This window comes from Carcharhinus amblyrhynchos, chromosome 11, assembly GCF_965287045.1.
Source record: "Carcharhinus amblyrhynchos chromosome 11, sCarAmb.v2.hapA, whole genome shotgun sequence".
NCBI classification, from domain to species: domain Eukaryota; kingdom Metazoa; phylum Chordata; class Chondrichthyes; order Carcharhiniformes; family Carcharhinidae; genus Carcharhinus; species Carcharhinus amblyrhynchos.
The window spans coordinates 34,360,832-34,384,805 of record NC_137334.1 but is presented as its reverse complement, the minus strand read 5'-3'; the positions used below and the strand labels follow the sequence as shown (position 1 = coordinate 34,384,805).

Below are 23,974 nucleotides of genomic sequence, written 5' to 3'. Positions count from 1 at the left end.
GTTCCTTTAATGCTTCATCATTAACTAAGTCTGGCTAATTACTCATTATAAAATCTAACATATCTTAGATGCTTATTAAAGCCAGTTCTGCTCTGAATGCAAATTATGTTAGGCCCACGGTATTAATTTTGTTTTTGGGATGTGGGCATCACTGGCAAAGCCAGCATTTATTATTCACTCAAAGGCCTGACTGCCCTTGAGAAGCCAAACAAGTTCTTGCCCTTCAAAATCACCTGTTATATTTGGTATGAGAAAGATTTGTAAATTATGTATCTTGACTGCTTGCTTCTTATTTGATATCGTTAGGATTTTTCGTTGTTCAGTCCTGTGCTACATCATTTTGTCAGTTTCTTGTTTTTTTTGTCCCATTTTAAAACAGAAAGTAGTTTCTCATTCTCAATCATCTGTAGCATACAGTATTTCCTAGCAAATGGAGCAATTTGTTCCCAGGCCTCTGCTGTCATGTTTGACAGTTTTAAGTGGAGGCTTTTGGGAAACATATTGGTCTAAATGTTGCAGTCAATGGCAAAGGAATGGCGCTCGCTGTTCCTGTGGCTTACAGCTGCCCCCAGACCTTCTGAAGAGCAAATTATGACGGCTAGAGTTCATTTCTAGTACATCACCCTCCACAGAGAATCTGTGGTGTGTGTAAGCAAAGCAAACAATAATATATCTCTCCAATCTGTCAGTGAAAAATCCTCACTGAGACACAGGAAAATAAATTAGTTCTAGTGGGACTGTGTAAACTTATACCAATTCTCTCTGGGACAGGCAGCAAGTAGTCTGCGTTGTCCACTCTTTAAAAGAAAAGTAGGAGGAAGCTGGCCCCACAGTGGTGTTATTTAAAGGACCAGGCTTTCTGATTAGGATAAGAAAGAGCTGGCAAATCTATTGAACTGCTGACACTGGAAAATGTCTGAGAACATTCGAGTGTTTTCGGCAGAGATTTCATGCTTTTATCGGAGAGTGTTGTCATATAGTTGATGGCAAAGACATAGATGACTTGGTCGTACAAAAGTTGCAGCAGGTATGGGGCACCAGTGGAAGTGTCTCTCATTCTGTTGTCCAATAGGGAGATGGAGCAGATGCTGAGGAGAGGATAAGTGTCACATCATGCCATCTGCTGAATTAGGTAGCGCCATCTGCACTTCTTAAGTGTCAGAATATGGCCTGTCAGGCTAACCAATGCACCAGCATCTTCGTGTGCATGCCAACTTAGTATTGCCATCTCCTGAGCCCCTGTGTGCTGCCCTGTTGAGGATCTCATCTGAAGCCTGCGCTGCAAAACATCCTTAATCTCTGGCATGGCTGCAGCTTAATTATGTCCAGATTACTCAACAAGTGTCAATTCCATCTTTGTAAGAATATCCAAAATATAGCCAATGTTTGAGCTGCTGGCTGTATGTGTCAAAGGAAATGAATGGGGCATCTGTTTAAGTGCTATGCTGCTATCTGCTGTTTCTCTCTTCCTCTTTCTCCTTGGGCTGCTGTGTCTGGGAGGAGGTATCTGGGAAGTGATCTGCAGCAGCTCTTGGCTGCCTGGAAGCAGAAAATTAGAAAGGGTTGAAACCAAAAGTCCCATACTCACACCAACCAGAGCTTGCTCAACAGGTCAGAAGCAGCATGAAGCAGGAAAGTGCCATGATCCACAATATTCTCAGCGATTTTGATGCTCCGGGCCCTGTTAGGTTGAGATGGTGGATGGAGAGCCATCTCAGGACTCAGGAAATGCAGGTACCCTTATTCCCAGCCAGATTTGCCGTAATTCTTCTACTGTATGCTACCATTATCTTGCAAGAAAGAGCAGATTGCCAGTAGTTCTGTTTGGCAATATGACTTCCGTAACCAAATAACCTGGATGCACGTGTAAGCATGAGAGGTTTGACATGAGTCTGGCAGCATTAGTTTGTGTGTGAGGTGCGATAGAGTAGTAGGGTGCTGGATGTAAGTGCTGCTGGGCAACTGCTGACGGTGTCCTACATTGAGCAGTGTGGGAAGCTAGTAGGAGCGACCTGAGCATTTGATCGGCTGGGCGAACAGATAACATCACGAGAGAGGCGAAAAGCCTGGTTTGCACCCAATTTCTTGCCTCTTGTGATTTTATCAGGCTTGGATTGTTGGCATAATCAGCCTTGCACCCTTCCTGATTTAAATATTGAAATATTCATTTACATATTATTAGCAAATCCCAGATGCAATTGTCCAGGCTCATTTGCCTTATTGGCTTTGCCATTGGAGGTCCTCACTGCCAAGTCATGTATGGTTCCCACCAACAGGGACCTGTTGTAATGGCCTCCCGGTGGGGCAAGAGGTCATTGAAGCCCCCCTGGATGGTTGGGAGCAGTGCCCCGTGGGACACCGACACTGTTAGCCTGGCACTGCCCACCAGGTACCCTGGTACTGTCCACGCACCAGGCAGTGCCAATTAGAGGGGCTGTGGCAATGTGAGGGCAGGGCCTAAGGAAAGGCAGGTGAGGGGAAACTACAATCAAGGATCAGCTTGGGGAGGGGATGGGTGTGCAATCTGCCAGGGGGAGAGGGGCATCGGGGCAATATCTGGGGGAGAGTGGGGAGACAATCAACCAGGGTGGCCAGTGAACGGGGGGGGGTGGGGGGGGGATGGTGGTGATATCCAAGGGGGTAGGGGAGTCACAGATATTTCTGTTCTGTGAACTCTGAGATCTGTGCATATGCAGTAGCATTAACTAGCTGTGAGCAGCTGGCTTTCCAGCCTGAATGGACTCTGTGCACTCGCCTCCTGGCATGAATCACACTTTGTATCTTTTTTTTGCATTAAGTGGCGCAAAATCGTGTTTGAAAGCTCACTGAAAAAATGGGCATGATTCTGTCCTGTTTTCACGCTGGCTTAGCACTTGGGATATTTTGGTAAGGTCGCCTCTGGTGTTGTTTTGGGGAGGAGGTGTCATGTCAGGATTCATGCACTGGTATTGAGGCCACTTCATGTGTACTGTTGCCAGTTCCTTGAATCCAGATGATGAGACCATTCTGGTCACCTACCAGTTGTCTTCAATGGATTTCTAGGCCCTCTGCACCATAATAACTACTCTACTTCTTTCCAACAGCAACAGCAATGCTTCCAGTGCTGCAACCACCAGTCTGAGTCCTGCTCTGTGACCTTGATGTTAATTGTTCAGGAATTTCCACTCTAGCACTCTTTATTTTTCCCACCTTCCCTTTAAGAGGCAGCCTGCCTTTAAGAAAAGAATAGGTGCCTTACCAAGTGATTGGGAAACAACATTGATGTTTCTCCTCACTGTAAGAAGTCTCACAACACCAGGTTAAAGTCCAACAGGTTTATTTGACAGTAAACGTCATAAGCTTTTGGAAGATGCTGTTCCTTCGTCAGGTGAGTGGAGACAGAACTCTCCACTCACCTGATGAAGGAACAGCGTGTTCTGAAAGCGTGTGGCATTTACTATCAAATTAACCTGGTATTGTGAGACTTCTTACTGTGTTTACCCCAGTCTAACGCTGGCATCTCCACATCTCCTCACTGTATGCAGACCAAGCTGGAGGCATTGGGAAGAGAAGAGCAGTGAAGCCTAGATTTGTGTTCTGAAATCATTCATATGAAGTGAGTAAACCATCTGTGTGTCGATTCGGAATGGGGGGCAGGGGGGGTGGTGGTGGGGCTGTTGTGAATTGTAGCATCTGTGACTAGACATCGGAGCAACTCAATTTTGTGCCCAGAGAAAGAAAGTTTTAAAAAAAATTTGTAACCCTCATAATATTGCAAAAAGAATTGGCAACAATAATTAAATTATGGAAGAGTGATGATGCTTGTAAAATTATATTTTCAGAGCCAGAGATGCTGTCAGGTAATAATTAAACTATTGAAGGCACAAGCCGTAACTTTGTCTTCTTTAGGTAAATAGCAAAATTTCATATTCTTTGTGCATTTTAACATAAAAAGGCAGCAGTCGTACTGAATCTTGTGGAGGAACAAGAAAGCTTGTATAGCAACACTGAATTTAAATTTTTAACTGTACATGTGTGTGTGTTGGATATTGCTATCTGATTGATTCCTTATTGACTGTGAGTCAGCATCCTCCACAACCCCTACCAAAGAGAAAAAGAAAGACTTGCATTTAAATAGCTTTTTAATAATCAGTTACCATTTAAAGTGTTTTATAACCAGTGAAGTGTTTTTTTAAATGTATATTCTTTGTTATAACATAGGAAATATGGCTGCCCATTGGCATAAGCAATTTCCCACAAGCAATAGTCTAGTAATGATCATATTTCTTTTTATGGTGCTGATTGAAGAATAAATATGGCCAGCGTAAAGAAATCAAAGCACATTTTTTCTGTATCCAGAGATCCTACACATCTACCTGGCTGGGCACTAAACTTTGGTTTAATGCCTCATCTGAAAGTCAGCACCTCTAACAGTACAGCACTCCCTCAGTATTACATTGGAGTGTCAGGCTCAGACTCCAGCTCTGTAGTAGGCCTTGAATTCATGACCCCGTGACTTAAAAGGGCAAGACCTGCTGAGCCACTGCGTAACATGGCTAAAGAGGCGTGGAGACCAGACTCCTGCCAGCACCTTTAATACAATTCTTCAACTGTGGAGTTATTGTGGGTCAGATAGACAGGAGAGGACAAAGCAGAGGGAAAAGTTGCAAAATCTCATGATTCGATCAGTTTAATATCTTTAAGCTGATTTTTAAAAAAAATTCAATTTCCCTTGTCTGCTGAAACTAGTACTGTTAAAATGTCAAATTGTTCAACCTAATGATTTAACCATCATGGAAAGCAGTTTATCCATACAAAATACTTTCAAAATATCTTCGAACTAAATAGATGTTTATGAAACTATGATTAATAGAATTTAATTTGTTTAGTATAAACATGCCTCCAATTTCACTTCCTCCATCTTGTGTTGTTACAATGATATAAAGGCACAATTCATGCGTAAGGAATTGTGTGTGTGCATATACGTGTGTACATGTATACCCACTAAAACTGTAACACTTGCAGACTTCCCTTAAAGGCATTTTACAACATCCCCTTTCTTTCCAAAGATACTTTGCTCCTTCAAAATAAGTGTAACTATTTACAGCACATGTTTGTTTGGTTAGTGTTGCATAAGTGCATAGAACTGATGAATCTGAGTCTCCAAAGTATCTGCAGGTATGCCCAAATCTTATCATGGTAGCTTTGACTAGAGATTTCTTTGTTTACTGTGATCTGTTTTCGTTCTTTGATATTGTTTCAGATAGCATTTGGGATGTTCTCCTCAACGGAGTACAACTTTATGGTGGTTGAGGAACTGGAATGCACCTGTTTTGGCCTCAGTTATACCTCACCATTGCTTGTTTGTGTGTTATAACTTCATGGGATCTTCGTTCTTGTTACGAAGTTTGAAAATACGATTTTTGAACTTTTATCTGACTGGATATTTTGCAGTTTGAACTGTGACAGAGCAAACTGTTTAAAATGCAAGGCCATACTCCAGGCTGAAAGTGAGAAGCTATCAAATTACCATTAGGAGTGAAGGGAAAGGTATTTCCTATAACCCAAACACCTATTAAAACATTAACTGTCCATGAAAGAAACATTAAAAGTGCAAAGTGCTGGATATTGAAACAATGGTTGCCATAAGTGGACGCACCCAAAACCTCTTGGGAAATGCACAATCGGTGAAATATTTCAAGAGAAGATTGCCAGCAACAAGGCAGAGATTACAAGTAACATAGGGTGTCAGCAGAGGAAATAAACTGGGGACAGCACTCTCCCTTTTTTTTTGGAACAAGTGTGTTGCCTGGTTTGAGAAGTGAGCAATACCAAAAACCCCTTAGTGAATAAGGAAGGCAAATTGAATCTTGGTATTTATTGCAAAGGGTCTAGAGTATAAAAGTAGAGAAATGTTGCTACAATTATATAATGCTTTGGTGAGGCCACATTTGGAATATTGTGTTCAATTTTGGTCACCTTTGAAGAAGGATGTGATGGCATTAGAGGTGGTTCAGAAGATGTTCACTAGATTGATTCCAGGTTTGAAGGGAATGAGGAGTAGTTGAGTAGCTTGGGCTTGTACTCATTGGCTGGAGTTAAGAAGAATGAGGGGGGATTTGCTTGAGGTATATACACTACTCAATGGAATTGATAAAATAAATGTTAACCAAACGTTCCCCCTTCTAGGACAGTTTAGGACAAGAGGTTATAGTTGTAGAGTAACGGGGGTGGAGTGAGCTACTTCTCACAGAGTTGTGAATCTATGGAACTCACTGCCGCAGGGTACAGTAGATGCAGAATCAATCGATGGATTGAAAGAAGAAATAAATATTTCATCAAAAGTGGGATAAAAAGCTATGAGGAAAAGACAGGGAAGTGGAGTTAGGATGCAACAGAGATCAGACATGTTCATATAGAAATGGCAGAGCAGGCTCAAAAGGGCTGATTACCTACTCTCGCTCCTAATTCCTATGTTCCTATGTAACTGAGATCACGTAATTTCAACATCACCTACATATGATGGCATCCAAAAAAAACCAGCAAACCTAAAGTGGTCATAATGTTTTACTTCTGTCACCAGCATGTGTTTTTATTATTTTTCTTGAGCTTAGTGGTTAAGAAATTTCCTCTTTCTTTGACTCGAGTAAACGTCCTTTGAATGTCTCCTTGCTTAAAGCTTAAATGACTAATTATGTTCTGAGTTGGAAAAGTATATCCTCGTGAAAAAGAAACATAAACCCTGATTGTGATCAGCCAAGGAGTTTGAATAGAGGGGAGGCAGTTCATCATCTGTTCTCAGCTGATCATAACAAAACTGGGGGTCAGTGGTCGGAGTTGCCTCCATCAACCGATGAAAGAATTGGAGTGCGAAATTAAATCATTCCTCCTAAAGCTGAGAAACGTGCCGCAGGGGGATCAGAGAATCTCACCCCCATGTTTTTATTACTTCTCCTGTGTTTACTAGTTAATGAATTTGACTCAAGTAAACCTTATTTGTTTTGCTCCTTATTGATCACAGCTGAAATAGTAAAATACATTCTGATTTGGAAAATAGAAATCAACCTTTGTTATGACCAACTGTGGAGGTTGAATGCAGGGTGGGGGATAGGGAGGGAAGCCCATTCACTCTTCCTTGCCTGCTGATAACAATCACAAGCAATGACAGAGTAAGATTGTTGGCACCCCCTCAGAGCATCAAAAGGGGTAATAGGCAGGAGTGAGTCCCCTCATCATATTTATCAATGTCCAAGCACAAAGGGTTATGAGAATGATACTTGAACAGGTTGATATCTTTTGTTCTCTTGAGTCACTCATCATGCAAGTTGCAGTGTCAACCAGATGAATTTAGCCTAAACTTAAGAGGCCATGACATTGTGAACTCATTTAAGAGTATTGAGTAGTCACAGCACCTCAATCTCATTCATCTTCTTAAAGCCCTTTTGCAGCTGGTGACAATGTATATCTGTCAAAGCTGCTCCATCCAGAAAAGTGGTGAGGCTTGAGTAAGAGCATTTGAAATGAAAGGATTTAAGTTGAATATTACATGTTTCAGAGGCAGTCAAGTGGAGAAAAAAAGTGGATTCTCAAGAAAGCTGGTATTAAGAGGAACTTGTTTGTGGCAGTGATATCAAGAAAGCTCACACATATTGGACTTGTGATGGGAGTGTTTGGGAAAAGAGGTCATGCAAAATACCTGGAAAACATGTCCAAAAAAATCCGAGATGGCATAGATGGATATCAGAACATGAACTGACCTCCCTGTGGGACAGACAGTGAGGGTAGTGGAGAAAGTGGTGGGGAAAGATTATACATAATGTGGCCAAAGCTCAGAATGAAAATGGATTAAAGAAAAGACAAGAAACCTCTTTTCAAGACGTCCCAAATTTTCAGTAAGGTGATGATTGTGTCATGCAGGAATCATTTTTCATAATCTCATTGAACTAGTTGACATAATAAAAGATAAGCTTAATCACAAAATTATGGAAAATATTTTAAGTCTGCGGATTGCTTTCTTTAATATTTGAAATGTATCCTTTGGATCATGTACATCTATATATAAAACATAATTGAATGTACAATGAAGAACTTAGGAATTTTTTTAGTTACAAACAGAAGGCATTAACTTGTCTGGAATTTCCTGGTGGAAGGAGCTGTGGCTCCTTCTGTTTTTCTTACTTGCAACAACGAACTTATTGCTTGAGAAGGTTATGACCCCAAACTTATCAGGGAACTTAAACCACTCACCTTTTGAGCAGTTAAAAGTATTTCATCTTTTGGAATTTTCACTTTCCCACAGTTTAGATGAATCAGTTCGGCACATTGCTTGATATTTTTGAGCTTTTGAACATGTATAAATTGATTGCTCGTGGGTTTTCACTGTGCGCTGTTTATGTCTAAAATTTCTGCTCTCAATGCCAGAACAGCCACAGGAACTTCCGCTGCAGCTGAAATAAAATGTTTTTCTATGGGGATAGGTGCTAGAAAAGACAGCCTTACGTTCCATGCATTATAGATTTCCAACTTGGTTGAAATTTAATTCTTATTATTTAAAATGTTTCCAATCATCTTTTGTCTCTTGCTCTTAGTTACATTTGTTTTGCCTGATGTTTGCTTTCTGCTTTCAGGAAACTTTGAGGTCTAAATTTATTTGCAGCTGTATTGCTTGTATCCCTTGACACTTGAGTGCACTGAATAAAGGTCATGGTTTATGTGGATTAAAGATAGAAACCAGATTCATTTTTAAATTATTAAAAAGTGTAGGCCATGATAACTGGTAAGAAAATGTAATTTTTTTAAGGTAATGTTAGTTTATTTAGTGTGCTATTCGTCTCATCTTTGTTGAAAGCAAATCTAATAATTCTTTCATTATGAATAGCCATATGCTTTCCTCGTGAAATATAATCTGCCACAACATCAGGGGAGGCGGCTTCATGAGACTGCCACACATCACTGGACTAGTAATCCAGAGATCCAGGGTATTGTTCTGGGGACCTAGGTTTGGTGAAATTTGAATTCAATAAAGATCTGGAACTATGAGACTACTGATTATCATTGTCCGTTGTCATGAAAACAGAACTGATTCACAAATGCCCTATAGGGAAGGAAATCTGTCATCCTCACCTGGTTTGGCCTGCATTTGACTCCAGATGCAGCTGAATCTTTCATGCCCTCTAAAACAGCCCAGCAAGCCACTCCGATCAAGGGAAACTCGGAATGGCCCATCCAATGACACCCACTTCCCATGAATGAATTTTTTAAAAATGCAATTAGCTAATGTTAGCACTTTTTTCATCTTGTGCTCAAAAAAGTTAGCATTGGACACTGGAAGTCCAAAAACACGTTGGTAACGCTAACGCTTTGCTGGTGATATTTTCTCTTTGGATTGACTGGTCTTATGATTGAGTTGACATAATTCATAATAAAATAACTCAAATATCAGAAATAGTTTTGTTACTAAAAGGGCAGTTTTACTAGCTATATTGAATTGATTCAAATATTATATTTAGTGTAAAAGTTGAGAGCTGAAGACATCCTTGAAGTAAGAAAGGCCTAGGAAGGGTAACAGCTATACTGGGGCCCCACTATAGTACAGTGACCGTAACATGAGATCGCATTACAATCGAGACTGGGTTATATCAAACTCCTTTCAAAAGTGCCAAGCTATAGCCAGAATAACAAATAAAATGAAGGCAATTAATTTTATTTCTTCTGGCAACAAAATTGTGACTATACATGTATCACCAATAATTATTGAACAGATGGACACAGCCATGAAAAAGAATTGATGTTGTCAGCATCTAATTCAATTTCAAGTATGGATCTGACATTTTTCAGATCAGAGGCAATTATTCCACCCTGGTCCTCAGCTTTCTTATTGCTTTCCAGTATTTCTTCTTCAATGAGATTCTCCATGTTGTTGTTGGTGTTTGTCTCAAATGCAGTACCCAGGACGTATCACCAGGAGTTTTTCATACAGCTGTTGGCACTTCTTGCCTGGCTCTCTCACATTATTTAGATTCCCTCTTTCACCATAGAACCATAGAATTCCTACAGTGCATGTGGAGGCCGTTCGGCTCATCGAGTCGGTACTCAAAGAGCATCACATCCAGGCCCATGCTCCATCCTATCGCTGTGACCCTGTACATTTACCATGGCTAGTCCACCTGACCACACCTTTGGACACTTAAGGGACAATTTAGCATGGCCAAGCCTCCTAACCGCCACATTTTTGGCCTGTCACTCAAAGCTGGAATCAAACCCAAATCCTTGGTGCTGTGAGGCAGCACTGCTAACCACTGTGCCACCATGCCAATTCATTGAGGTTTGTCAAGAAAGTTGTACTCTGTCCTTGCGATTTTTTTTTGAGATGATGTTTGCAGGTCAGTTGTCAAGCAGCAAGATGGATTTTGGTAGTTTGTCCTGTTTGAGATGTTTTCTGATATTTGATACAAGTCCATGGTGGAACTTGTCTTCAAAAAATTAATGAAGTTATCAAGTCTTTGGCACTATTTGAGTATTGACATGGCAGTGATTTCATATTTAGAATGATGCTGAATTTCGTGTTGAGAGGGGGGTTAGCTTGTGTGGCCCAGTTTTATTGCAGCAGCCTTGTCTTTATCTGTTTAGATCCAGATGTTTTGTCCCTGTCATTTCTTGTTGCTACTGTGATTTCTTTGCAGTACAAGGCTGTCTCATTGTCGATGATGTCTTCAGCATATCCTCCATTGTGTAACATCTTTAATTCGGTGGGAAATGATGTAGCCAAATAATCAATAGCCCGTTATCCCCCTTTTGTAGCAGTTTGTGAATTGCCCTGCCAATTTTGAATCTTGCTAATCTTCTTTTGTTGGATCCAAAATCTACTGGGAGTTGGTATTTCTATTCATTTTTCTCAGAGAGGTCCATGAGTCTTTGGAACTCTTCCTCAAAAAGGCAGTGGAAGCAAACTATTGTGAATATTTTTAAGGTAGAGAAAGATTTTTTTTGATTAACAAGGAAGGCAGGAATGTGCGTTGAGGTTAGAGTTAGATCTGCCATGATCTTACTGAATGGTGGAGCAGGCTTGAGGGGGAGAGTGGCTTACCCTGATCCTAATTTATATATTTGTCTGAATAACAGGACTGGATATGGATACACCTTTGACTCTCTGCTGGGTAAATCACGTGTATGCCTTGGTGGAGAAGCATGTTGACTTTTAAGGCTTTTGATCGTGCTTGGTCATCTTCATCCATCTCCCCCGGAATCATCTCATTGAAAGAGGACACTAACACAATCTGTGAGATCCAAAGCATCATGTTGGGTGCAAAATCAGTGTAGGACACTAAGCAACATGATGATCTACCCACTGCACACAGCGCACTGGTCTACTGCCCTTCTAGGCATGGCAGTCCAGGCTAGAAATGGGTTGCCATTTGCAGCACTCTGGGCAACTGTAACCACAACATGACCTTACAGCCCTCACCTCAAAGGCCAGTTGGTTTAACCTCAGTAGTGGAGAAGTTTCTAGAAGCAATAACTCCAGGTAAAATTAATACACACTTAACAAATGCAGGTTAACTAGGAAAAGCCAGCATAGATCTGTTAAGGGAAAGTCATGTTTAACCTAACTCACTGTAATATTTTTGTTGAGGTAACAAAAAGGGGGTGTTGAGGATAATGCTTTTGATTTGATTTGATATGTTATTGTAACATGTATTAACATGAAGAGAAAACTATTGTTTTTTGCGCACAAAGCATACTGTTCATAGAGAAGGAAATGAGAGAGTGCAGATTGTAGTGTTACAGTCATAGCTGGGGTGTAGAGGAAGATCAACTTAATGCAAGGTAAATCATTCAAAAGTCTGACAGCAGCCAGAAAGAAGCTGTTCGTGAGTCAGACTTCTGTATCTTTTTCGCAACGGAAGAAGGTGGAAGAGAGAATGTCCGGGATGCATGGGGTCCTTAATTATGCTGGCTGCTTTGTCGAGGCAGCGGGAAGTGTAGACAGAGTTGATGGATGGGAGATAGATTGGGCTACGTTCACAACCTTTTGTAGTTCCTTGCGATCTTGGGCAGAGCAGGAGCCGTACCATGATGTGATACAACCAGAAAGAATGCTTTCTATAGTTCATCTACAAAAGTTGGCGAGAGTTGTAGCTGACGTGCCAAATTTCCTTAGACTTCTGAGAAAGTAGAGGTGTTGGTGGCTTTCTTAACTATAGTGTCAACATGGGGGAACAAGGACAAGTTGATTTGGACACCTAAAAACCTGGAGATCTCGACCCTTTCGTTTTGTTGACATTGAGGGAGTGATTATTGTCATCATACCAGTTCACCAGATTTTCTGTCTCATCCCTATATTCTGTTTTGTCATTGTTTGAGATCCGACCCACTACGATGGTATCGTCAACAGACTTGAAAATTGAATTGGAGGGGTAATCAATAAATAGGAGTGTAACATAGGTGTCATTGTTGTCTAGGTGTTCCAGGGTTGAGTGAAGGACCAGGGCGATGTCGTCTGCAGTGGACCTGTTGCAGCGTTAGGCAAACTGCAGTGGATCCAGGTAGTCCAGAAGGCTGAAATAGATTTGTGCCATGACTATCCTTTCAAAGCACTACATGATGATGGATGTCAGAGTCACCTGCTGATAGTCATTAATGCGGGCTGCTTGGTTTTTCTTAGGTACCAGGATGATGGTCATTATCTTGAAGCAGATAGGGACCTCAGATTGTTGTAAAGAGAAGTTGAAGATGTCTGTGACTACTACTGTCAGCTGATCCACACAGGATCTGAGTGTTCATCAGGGTATTCAGTCCGGGCCAGTCGCTTTCCATGGGTTGATCTTTGAGAAGGTTACTCTGACATCTGCAATGTTAACCTCAGATACAGGTTCATCCAGGGCTTTCAGGGTGGAGGGCATGCTGTCGCAGATCTCTTGCTTAAGAGGGGCGTAGAATGCATTGAGGGAGGAGAGCGTTGGAGCCAGCAATTTTACATGCCTTCATCTTGTAGCCTATTACGTCTTGCAGCCTTGCCATAGTCGGCGGGCGTTGATGTGGCTAGTCTAGCACTCTAATTTGATCTGATACTGTCTTTTGGTATCTTGGATGGATCACCTTAGGTTGTAGCTGACTTTCTTGTGTAGACAGTAAGAAGTCTCTCAACACCAGGTTAAAGCCCAACAGGTTTATTTGGTAGCAAATGCCACTAGCTTTCGGGGCTCTGCCCCTTCGTCAGGTGAGTGGGGAGTTCTGATCACAAACAGATCATATAAAAACACACACTCAGTTGACAGAATACTGATTAGAATGTAAGTCTTTACAGCTAATCAAGTCTTAAAGGTACAGACAATGTGAGTGGAAATAGCATTAAGTTTGCAAAATCTCACTTACTGACTTATCTGGAGATAATACACATCTCTTTAAATTATGCTTAATGCTATCTCAACTCACGTCTGCACCTTTAAGACTTGATTAGCTGTAAAGACTCGCATTCTAATCAGTATTCTGTAAACTGAGTTTGTGCCTTTTTATGCCCTGTCTGTGATCAGAACTCCCCACTCACTTGCTGAAGGCGCAGAGCCCCAAAAACTAGTGGTATTTGCTACCAAATAAACCTGTTGGACTTTAACCTGGTGTTGTGAGACTTCTTACTGCGTTTACCCCAGTCCAACGCCAGCATCTCCACATCATTTCTTGTAAAAGTTGGTGTCAACTGTCTTGAACGCCGCAGTGGATATCCCTGTTCATCCATGGTTTCCGGTTGGGGAACACACAAATTTACTACTTTGGCACACTGTCTATATAGAAGACTGTAGAACACTTATTAATGAAGTCAGTTATCATTGTGGCGTACTCATTCATGCTGGTCACCAGTCCATTGACTCCAAGCAGCCCTGTAGAAGATCATCCGATTCCTCAGACCAACATTTCACGATTCTTTTTGATGGATTCTCCCACTTCAGTTTTTGCTTGTCAGCTGGGAGCAGGAGCACAGCCTTGTGGTCTGATTTTCCAAAGTGTGAGTGGGCGATAGAGTGGTAGGCATGTTTGATATTTGGTTAGCAGTGGTCTAGGATCTCTGGTGGAAGAGGAGACGTGTTGGTGGTAACTTGGTAATACGCTCTTGAGCTTGGCCTGATTGAAGTCCCCGGCCACGATAAACAAGGCCTCGGGATGTTTCGTCTCAAGGCTATTCATAGTGGTGTATATTTCATCCAGCGCGATCTTCACGTCTGCCTAGGGTGGGATGTAAACTGCCATCAGGATAATGGAGCTGCTGTTCATGTGCTATACATAGACGTCCAAAAGATACTTAATGCACTATTGAATAACAGACTTGTGAACAAAGTTATAACTGATGGAATAAAAGGGACAGTAGCAACATGGGTACAAAATTGGCTGAGAGGCAGAAAATCGAGTGGTGATTAATAGATGTTTTATGGATTGGAGGAAGGTTTGTGGTGGAGTTACTCGGGGTCAGTATTGGGACCCTTGCTTTTCCTGATGTTTATTAATGATGCATATTAATGATATAGATCTTGCCGTACATTTGTAGATGTGCAAAGCTTAGCAACATTATGAATTGTGAAGTGGATAGCTTAAATATTTTCCTACATTTTCCTGTCTACTCCTTTAATCATTTATGCCCTTGTCAGTAAAGAAATCTATTTCAGTCCTAAAAATATTCAATAAGCCAGCTTCCAGTGCTGAGGAAGGGAATTCTTAGACTAATGGCCCTCTGAGAGCAAAAAAATCTAGGGCCAGATTTTACCATTTGGAGGTTAAGGGCCGGATCCGGACATAAAACGGATCCGAGCCTGGAATCCTCGTTCCAGCGTGCCCATATGCTTTTTGCTGGCTCCGGTCTGGTCCGCGCTGTGGCGGGGCTTAGTGTTGCCAGAACAATCGGAGTTCTGAACTGTGCATGTGCAGTTCGAAAAAAATCCGGAACAGTGCACCTGGGTGCGGAGGACAAAAACAGAGAGACAGCCAGGGGGATGGGGGGGAGATGAGCTGTGATCGGACACCCCACCCCCTCCCCCCCCACCGATCAGACCCATCCTCTCTTGGTAGAGCACGCCCCCAACCTAACTGGATTGCTGTTCTTTCTCCAATATCCTTCTGACTGCACTTGATGCGAAGATGCCGGCATTGGACTGGGGTGAACACAGTAAGAAGTCTCACAACACCAGGTTGAAGTCCTGTTGGAGTTTAACCTGGTGTTGTGAGACGTCTTCCTGCCCTCGTTGGACAGCCTGCAGCATCTTCCTGGCCTTCCGTTGGCATCTGCCGGAGGAGAGGGGCGGGCTCAGATGGATCTCTGGTTGCTGGGGTGGGCTGTCCATGGGAGCGGGGAGAGATCGCGGAGGGAGGGAGGGGCTGCCAAGAGGGGCTTGCCTCTCTGGGGGGTCGGATCGCGGGGTGGGGTGGTTAGCAGGGGGTCTGTGAAGGGGTTCAAGGAGGATAGGCTTCGGAGGTTCCCCTGCAGAACAAGAATCTGATTTGGATTTTTATTCTGCAGGTTGGTAACAGCACGGATCCGGAATGGATCCGAAGACGGTAACATGGGATTTGGTGGTAGAATTGGGCGCGCGGTTCACTAAGTCGATTCCAATGTGTGCTAATGCATTTAAATCGTCACGCCGTCCGATTGGCACGCGGACCGGATCCGCACCCAAATCGGGTGTCGGTAAAGGCACGAAAACGGGTGCGAATTTTTGGTAAAATCGGGTCCCTAATCTCCATTTTAAATGGAAACCCTTTTTTTATAGTTCTAGTCTCTCATATTAGAGGAAACATCCTCTCAATGTCCACTCTGTCATACCCCCTTGGGATCTTAAATGTTTCAGTAAGCTCACCTCTCATTCTTTTAAACTCCAATGGATACAGGCCCAATTTGTCCCATCTTTCCTCCTAAAATAATCCTTTCATCCCAAGAATCAGTCAAGTGAACTTTCTCTGAATTGCTTCTAATGCAATTAAATCTTTTCTTAAGTAAGGAGACCAAAATTATGTACAGTTCTCCAGATGTGTTCTCATCAATTCCCTGTACAATTGTAGCAAAATGAGTTTACTATTGCATTCCTTTCCCTTTGCAATAAAAGACAACATTCAATTTGCCCTTTTAATCACTTACAGTATCTGCATACTAACGCCTTGTGATTCATGTATGAGGGCATGCCTTTATACCACAGATTTCTGCAATCTCGCTCCATTTAAATAACATACTGCTTTTTAATTTTTCCTGCCAAAGTGGACAAATTTGTATTTTCCTACATAATATTCCATCTGCCAAACAGTTGCCCATTCGCTTAGCCTATCTATATCCTTTTCTAGACTCCTTGGCGGTAATTCTCCCAGCCCACTGTGCTGTTTTTGTAGTGTAGTGGGCTGGGAGACTCGAGAGGAGGCTGTTTTATGGGCTTCCCCTGGGCGGCATGGCCTCTGCGTATCTCCAGCAGCCGGAATTCCAGTGCGGTCAGCTCTGTGTCAGAAATTGGCATGGAGCTGCGTAAATTATTTAAATCAGTATTACCATATATTTTAAATATCACCAGTGGACCCAGGACTGAAATCTCTGGGCCTGCTAGCATTACGACCACCAAAAGAAAGTCAAGGGACCCCAAATTTAGCCTGAAGCCAGCAGATTCACCAAACAACAGATTTATATCACTTTTATTTCTCTGGCTCTTAAGTTGGCGAGTCTATCCTTTCCACTGTACAATCTGTTGATATGCATGAGTGAGTTTTGATGTGAAAGTTGTATTATATTATTATTTTACTTAGGTCAGTTTAAGTATAATAAAATTACGTCTCTCTTTGTTAAACTCAAAACAAACCAATTTCTTATTTTATGATCACAGTATGCAGACCGTTAAACATTCACTGAATTCGCAAATATATAATTTTCCAAAAAAAAACCCGTAATGGTTCAGTGAAGAGAGAGAAAATAGGGGAGCAATTTGATGACTCCTCATCCGCTGTAATATTACCCATTGAACCGTATGCTTGTTAGCTTGTTACTTCTGCTAACTGGCAAGCTGTCAAGGAATCAACATCGTGAAAGTAGAAAAGTCTTTTGCTATATTAAGAATGGATTAGTGAGGCTGAAAACATCTCATATTGTTGAAAGGTTCACCCAGTATAGTAAAATTGTGGAACCGTTTAATCTTCTCCTATTGCTTTTGTGTTTCCTTCTCAGTAATCTGCTGAGATACTAGTTCTGAAGTCAGTTTGCTGACTTGGAATTTTATGGGCTTCTGGCTGCGTGATGTAGAGATGCCAGTGTTGGACCGGGGTAAACACTGTAAGAAGTCTCACAACAGGTTAAAGTCCAACAAGTCTATTTGATAGTAATCCCACAACCTTTCGGAAATGGTTTTCCTTCGTCAGGTATGAGAACACCATTTCCGAAAGCTTGTGGGATTACTATCAAATAAACTGGTTGGTCTTTAACCTTGTGTTGTGAGACTTCTTACTTCTGGCTACAGCCAATTGCCTAATTGTTTTGTAAATGCCTGACTATTTACACAAATGGTTTAAAGAGTCTGTTTGTTTACTAGGGAAATTGGTTGGGCTATTCAAGGGCTTCCAAATGTTATAACAGGGCTTGTGGGTTCTGCTGATAAAGTAGATAGTAGATGGGGAGGATGAGCTGGGTACGGGCATAGGTCAGGGGTTAAATCGATCAGAAGCTTTACGTTTCTGTAGATTGTCTGGCCTTTCTAATACAGCTCAAACTCCACCGGTAATTCCATGAAAAGAACTGAGAATGGAAGGGGACCTTTTTAATCACATTTCCAAGCAGAGTGTGGCGGTAGGATTAATCCAGCCTCTAGATTTCCTGCTCCAAGATGAAAATCTGGCCCCTAGTATCAAGTCAAGCACGCTGCCCTCTATAGGGGCTGTCTGCCACTTGTGAGACAGTGACTCTGCAAGATTGTTATTTTGCTGAAATCTGTACCTGTGTCCTTGGTTAGGATTCTACTGGACATTAGATCAACACATTATATACTCTGCATTAAAAAATGATGAAAAGCATATCAGATGTGGGTACTTTAAAGCTGATTATTGCAATCAATTGCCTTTTCTTTAGAGTTACAGAGCAGGAAGGGAAAATATATCCTCTGTAATGCAGCAAAATTATAAACTCATTTACAGTTTCAGTTTCATAAGTTAACATCCCATCAGAGTAATGTTGAGGAAAATTTGCTTTAAATGTGAATTAAATTTAAACATCCAAAATGCCAATCAGATTAAAACATAGTCAACGTAACCAATAATCTTTAAATTTTTTTTGTTATTAACCTCGTATTAAATTATTGCATAAAGTGCTGCTACAAAAAGAACTATTTTCCCCTCCTAAAGGTAGAGTGTAACTGAAGTTAACACTTCAAAGTCCAAGAGCAGAAAGACTCAATTAAAAGCGATGGCCCAGTGACATAAACTTGGCACGACTCAGATCACCATCACTGCTGATCGTCAGGAGTGGAATGAAATAGTTTGACCTACAGTCGTTAGGATCAAGCACTATAGAGTGGATTCTCACAGCGGGCACAAGACATGGAGGTCAAGGGCACTTTTCTCCTCTTGAACCTGCCCCTGGACAGAGGCAATAATCAGACTATTTTAGCCAGTTCCTGTTTGTGATGTTCACTGTATGAAATAAGTGTTTGAAGGCCAGCAAAACATTGTAAGGTGAGCTTAAGAAAAATCTTCCTTAGTGAGGCCAAGAGAAGAGGTGTGCACCCTGAGCTCCACAGCGAAAAACAAGGTTATGTTGCCTCAGGCTCCTTTTCCTTCCAGTTGTGAGATTGTTAAGATGCATTCACTGTGGGCCGGATTTTACGACCTTGCTTGAGCGAGGCCAGAAATTCTGGCCCAAGGTCAACAGACATTTCCTCGCCCGTGCTGATCCCGCGGCTATTATAGCAGCCGTAACTTACAAAAAAACATTGTTTCATCGGCTCTGATATTCAACTATCCAAGCTCTTAGCAACAAAATAGTAACACCTATCTAGACTTGCAATGTTTTTGAGTTAGTAAATCTGTCTAAAACATGATTTTTTTCAGTGCTGAAGAGGTAACCTATAATCCTGATTAGGGGAACACCTGTTATCATGTCTAAATATTCATAATTCTCAGTTTATGCTCAATTTATAAATTTTCAAATATGCTAACGTTTTTTATTTTAATTGAACAGCTGTATCGCATGCTAGTGCCTTATTACCTACATTGCTGTATCATTTATTTTCGTTTCAGATAAGACTTGGATGCATTCACCTGAAGCTCTAACAAAACATTTTATACCCTACACTGTAAAGGTATGTAACGACCAATAATGATCATAGGAAAGAATAGTCAGTACCTTAAGAGGAAAAAGTTGCACCAGATGCTTGAGAACAAATATAATCTTTTGTTTAATGTAACTCAATGTGATTTGAAGGTCTACTGTTTGCATTTACATTGATTTCTGGCAGAACATACCAAATGCATCCTGCTAGTTCAATCAGTTTTGAAATATAAACAAATTATTAGATTTGTCACATAGCTATTGGGATTTACACTTCTAAGAATGGTTTTTGTACTATAATGTGTGAGTCATTCTGAATATTGGAATTATCTATTTGATATATTGAGAATTTGCATCTTGGAATATACATAGAGCGCACACTTGTAAAAGTTTAGAATCTGCACAGTTGGGGAACTGACTGAGCTGGCAATGCTGGACTTGCTAGCATATTTGAAAACTTGGATTAAAACCTTGTCCATGATTGGGGCTTGATTTTCATGACAGGAGTGCAAAACATGAGGCAGGCCCTTTTCTGATTTTCAAAATGCTCACTCGACTCATGATCAACATTGCCTGAGGTTTTTGCCTTTTCACAAAGTGATCAGGGTCACAGTGCAGTTTCTGAGCCATGATGGAGCCAGGTTTCAAGGCATGCTGGTTAGAAGGCCCACATCAGCTCTCAGAGACAGCAATACAGTTCCCAATAACATTTATGTGCCCCAAACTCACCCATTGCCCCAACTCCCATATCCTCTCCATGCATTCTCAGTTCCCCCATGCTAGACTATGCCCTCTAAGTGTCACTTCAGATTCCCCATGCCACTTTCATGCCTTCTCAGATCCCTAATGCCTCTTCTACACACTCACCCCTGCTGTCTCTCAATGAACTGTCACATCCCCATACCACCCCAGGCCCCCTTCATGCTCATCATGTACCCATTTAGCACCATGCACGTCTCAGCAGCCATGCAATAGCACTGACCCTTCTAAATGCAAGTGTTAAAAAAAAACCTGTAACTATACAATAGAACTCCTTCATTGTGAGGGTGTATGTGTGTGTGCCTACATGTGATTGCGCATACCTGCGAGCGATGGACACACACAATGTGATTACAGCTTATTTGACCTGAAATGCTAAGGACAATATCAATGATGAAAGGAGAAAAGGATATTTAAAGAAAGATGTTGAGCTGAGCATTGTTAGCTGTGTGGAGAAGATATATCAAGAACAGCTCTGTGCTGAAACACAAAATCTGAAGCAGCCATCTAAAAAATAGGAGCAACTTTGTTTTCAGGAAGCAGTCTTATTTCTGAATTTTCTTGGATTTTCACAGTAGAGTGAAAATAATTTTGTGAAGTTATGTAGTGTACCTTTACTACATTGACAGCAATTTTGCCTTGGGTAATATTAATGGATTTTTAGAGCTAAAAATCTTTTAAAGGGGGTATTGTTAAAAAGTTGGGTTTCTTTTTATTCATTTGTGGGACACGTGTGTCACTGGAAGACCAACATTTATTTCCCATCCCTAGTTGCCCCTGAGAAAGTGGTGGTGAGCTGCCTTCTTGAGTTGCTGCAGTCCATGTGCTGTGGTTTGACTCACAATGCCATTAGGGAGGGAATTCCAGGATTTTAATGGTGATATCTTTCCAAGTCAGGATGGTGAGTGGCTTGGAGGGACCTTGCAGGTGGTGGTGTTCCCATGTATCTGCTGCTCTTGTCCTTCTAGGTGGAAGTGATTGGTCTGAAGGCGCTGTCTAAGGATCTTTGGTGAATTGCTGCAGTGCATCGTGTAGATATAACACACTGCTGCTACTGGACATCAGTGGTAGAGAGATTGAATGTTTGTTTACTTGTGGGTTCTATTGGGGAGGTTTTGCAAGAATATTTTGACTTGTGATTTTAATCATGTGTATTTAAGTTTTCTTTTCTTTTTAATAAATCTTTTAATTTTTAAAATCCCAAAAGTGCTACTGGAATTCCATGCTTCTAGGATCAATAGTATTTTCCTCATTTTCAGAATACAAAGGAAAAGGTTACGATCAGTAAGACAAGTTTCTTGATGGGATTTGGCATGCTCAGCAAATAACACCTTCAGTGATCAGAACAAACCTGGGGGCTCTTTGTGGGTTATTCAAATTCCTTGGTCGAATTGGAGTTTGTGAATATAAAGAATTAAGAAAATACTGAACTCTGGCATTTTAGGTTGTGTGATTTTAAAGTGGTTGGATTGCAAAATGGCTTTAGCAATTACTAAGGCCTTTCTGTGAGTGATAGATGTGACTGTGGCATATTTCTGTTATGTTGCAGCTATACAAAATCAAAGTTAGACACCATTTGGAATACTGTGAGCAGATCTGGACACCACACCATAGGAAAAATATGTTGGCCCTGGAGAGAGTGCAGCATAATTATGATGAGAGATTTTACAAATTAGGCTGTTTTCTGTAGAATTTAGAAGATTAAAGGGGTAATCTGAACTCTTCAAGGTACTAACAGGAAAAGACATGGTAGATAGAGATAAACCTCTGGTTGGAGTTCCTCGAGCATGGGGACATAGTCCCTGAAAGTTGGCATCCAGGTTGATAGGGTTGTTAAGAAGGCGTACGGTGTGTTAGCTTTTATTGGTAGAGGGATTGAGTTTCGGAGTCATGAGCTCATGTTGCAGCTGTACAAAACTCTGGTGCGGCTGCTCTTGGAGTATTGCATACAGTTCTGGTTGCTGCATTATAGGAAGGATGTGGAAGCACTGGAAAGGGTGCAGAGGAGATTTACCAGAATGTTGCCTGGTATGGAGGGAAGGTCTTATGAAAAAAGGCTGAGAGACTTAGGGCTGTTTTTGTTAGAGAAGAAGGTTAAGAGGTGACTTAATAGAGGCATACAAGATGATCAGAGGATTAGATAGGCTGGACAATAAGAGCCTTTTTCCCTGGATGGAGATGGCTAGTACAAGGGGCCATAGCTTTAAATTGAGGGGTGATAGATATAGGACAGATGGCAGAGGTAAGTTCTTTATTCAGAGAATAATAAGGGCGTGGAATGCCCTGCCTGCAACAGTAGTGGACTCGCCAACCTTAAGGGCATTTAAGTGGTCATTGGATAAGCATGTGGATGATATTGGAATAGCATAGGTTAGATGGGCTTTAGATTGGTTTCGCAGGTCACTGTGACATCGAGGGCCGAAAGACCTGCGCTGCGTCATAATGTTCTATGATTCTAATCTAAAAATTGGAGCTAGACCATTCAGGAGAGATGTTAGCACTTTTACACACAAAAGCTGATAGAGGTTTGGAATTCTCTCCCACAAATGCTAGATCAGTTGTTATCTTTAAATCTAAGATAGAAAAATGTTTGTTAAGTAAAGGTACTAAAGGATGTGAGCCAAAGGCAGGTATATGGAGTTGGGCCACAGATCGACCATGATCTCATTAAATGATGGTACAGACTCAATAGGTTGAATGGCCTAATCCTATTCCTATGTTCCTATTTGAAATGTTTGACTAAGGCTCTGCTGTGAATGATAGAAGATCAAGTGCAGGTGGGAATTAATACAGAATTCTGTAAGGCTGTTGTGGATAAAATACTAACCTTGCATTTAATGTGGAAGGGACACCTGAAACTCGTGTGTAACAACAGCTGGAGGTAGCAAGACTTCAGTTTCAGAGAAGCAGTTTGGACTTGAAAAAGAAGTGGAACTGAATAGACTTGAATTGGAAGAAAAAGAAAGAGAAATGAGGAGACTTGAATAAGAGAGAAAGGTTACAGAGAGTGAGAAGTATTTATTTACATGGAAATTTAAACATAAAATTGCTTGGGGAAAAATATCAGGGAGAGGTTTGGCCCACTCAAGCACATGGGAGGGAATCTGTGTGGGGCCAGAGGAAATGGGCAATGTATTAAATGAATACTTTGTGTCAGTATTCACCAAAGAGAAGGACTTGGTGGATGATGAGTCTGGAAGAGGATGTGTAGATAGTTTGAGTCATGTTGAGATCAAAAAGGAGGAGGTATTGGGATTCTTGAGAAACATCAAGGTAGACAAGTCTCCAGGGCCTGATGGGATATACCCCAGAATACTGAGAGAGGCAAGAGAGGAAATTGCTGGGGCCTTGAGAGAAATCTTTGTATCCTGACTGGCTATGGGGGAATCCCAGAGGATTGGAGAATAGTCAATGTTGTTCCTTTGTTTAAGAAGGGTAGCAAGAATAATCCAGGTAATTACAAGCTGGTGAGCCTTACATTAGTGGTAGGGAAATTATTGGAGAGGATTCTTCGAGATATGATTTATTCCCACTTGGAAATAAGTGGATGTATTAGTGAGAGGCAACATGCTTTTGTGAAGGGGTGGTCGTGTCTCATGAACTTGATCGAGCTTTTTGAGGAAAGTGACAAAGATGATTGATGAGGGTAGGGTAGTGGATGCTGTCTACATGGACTTCAGTAAGGCCTTTGACAAGGTCCCTCATGGCAGACTGGTGCAGAAGGTGAAGTCGCATGGGATCAGAGGTGAAATGGCAAGGTGGATACAAAACTGGCTCGGTCAAAGAAGACAGAGCGTAGCAGTGGAAGGGTGAGTTTCTGAATGGAGAACTGTGACAAGTGGCATTCCTCAGGGATCAGTGCTGGGACCTTTGCTGTTTGTAATATATGTAAATGATTTGGAGGAAAATGTAACTGGACTGATTAGTAAGTTTGCAGATGACACAAAGGTTGGTGGACTT

At 41.5% G+C, this 23,974-nt stretch overlaps 1 protein-coding gene across 6 annotated transcripts in view; it reads left to right on the top strand.

Annotated features, from left to right (window-relative positions):
• The window catches only part of gulp1b (GULP PTB domain containing engulfment adaptor 1b), a 377,446-nt gene that overhangs the window by 215,633 nt on the left and 137,839 nt on the right, over positions 1–23,974 (top strand). For all 6 annotated transcript variants that reach the window (XM_080198844.1, XM_080198840.1, XM_080198845.1 and 3 more), the window contains one exon: positions 19,225–19,286. In XM_080198844.1, coding sequence (XP_080054970.1) covers positions 19,225–19,286 — 62 coding nt within the window. The remainder of the gene's footprint in view (positions 1–19,224; positions 19,287–23,974) is intronic.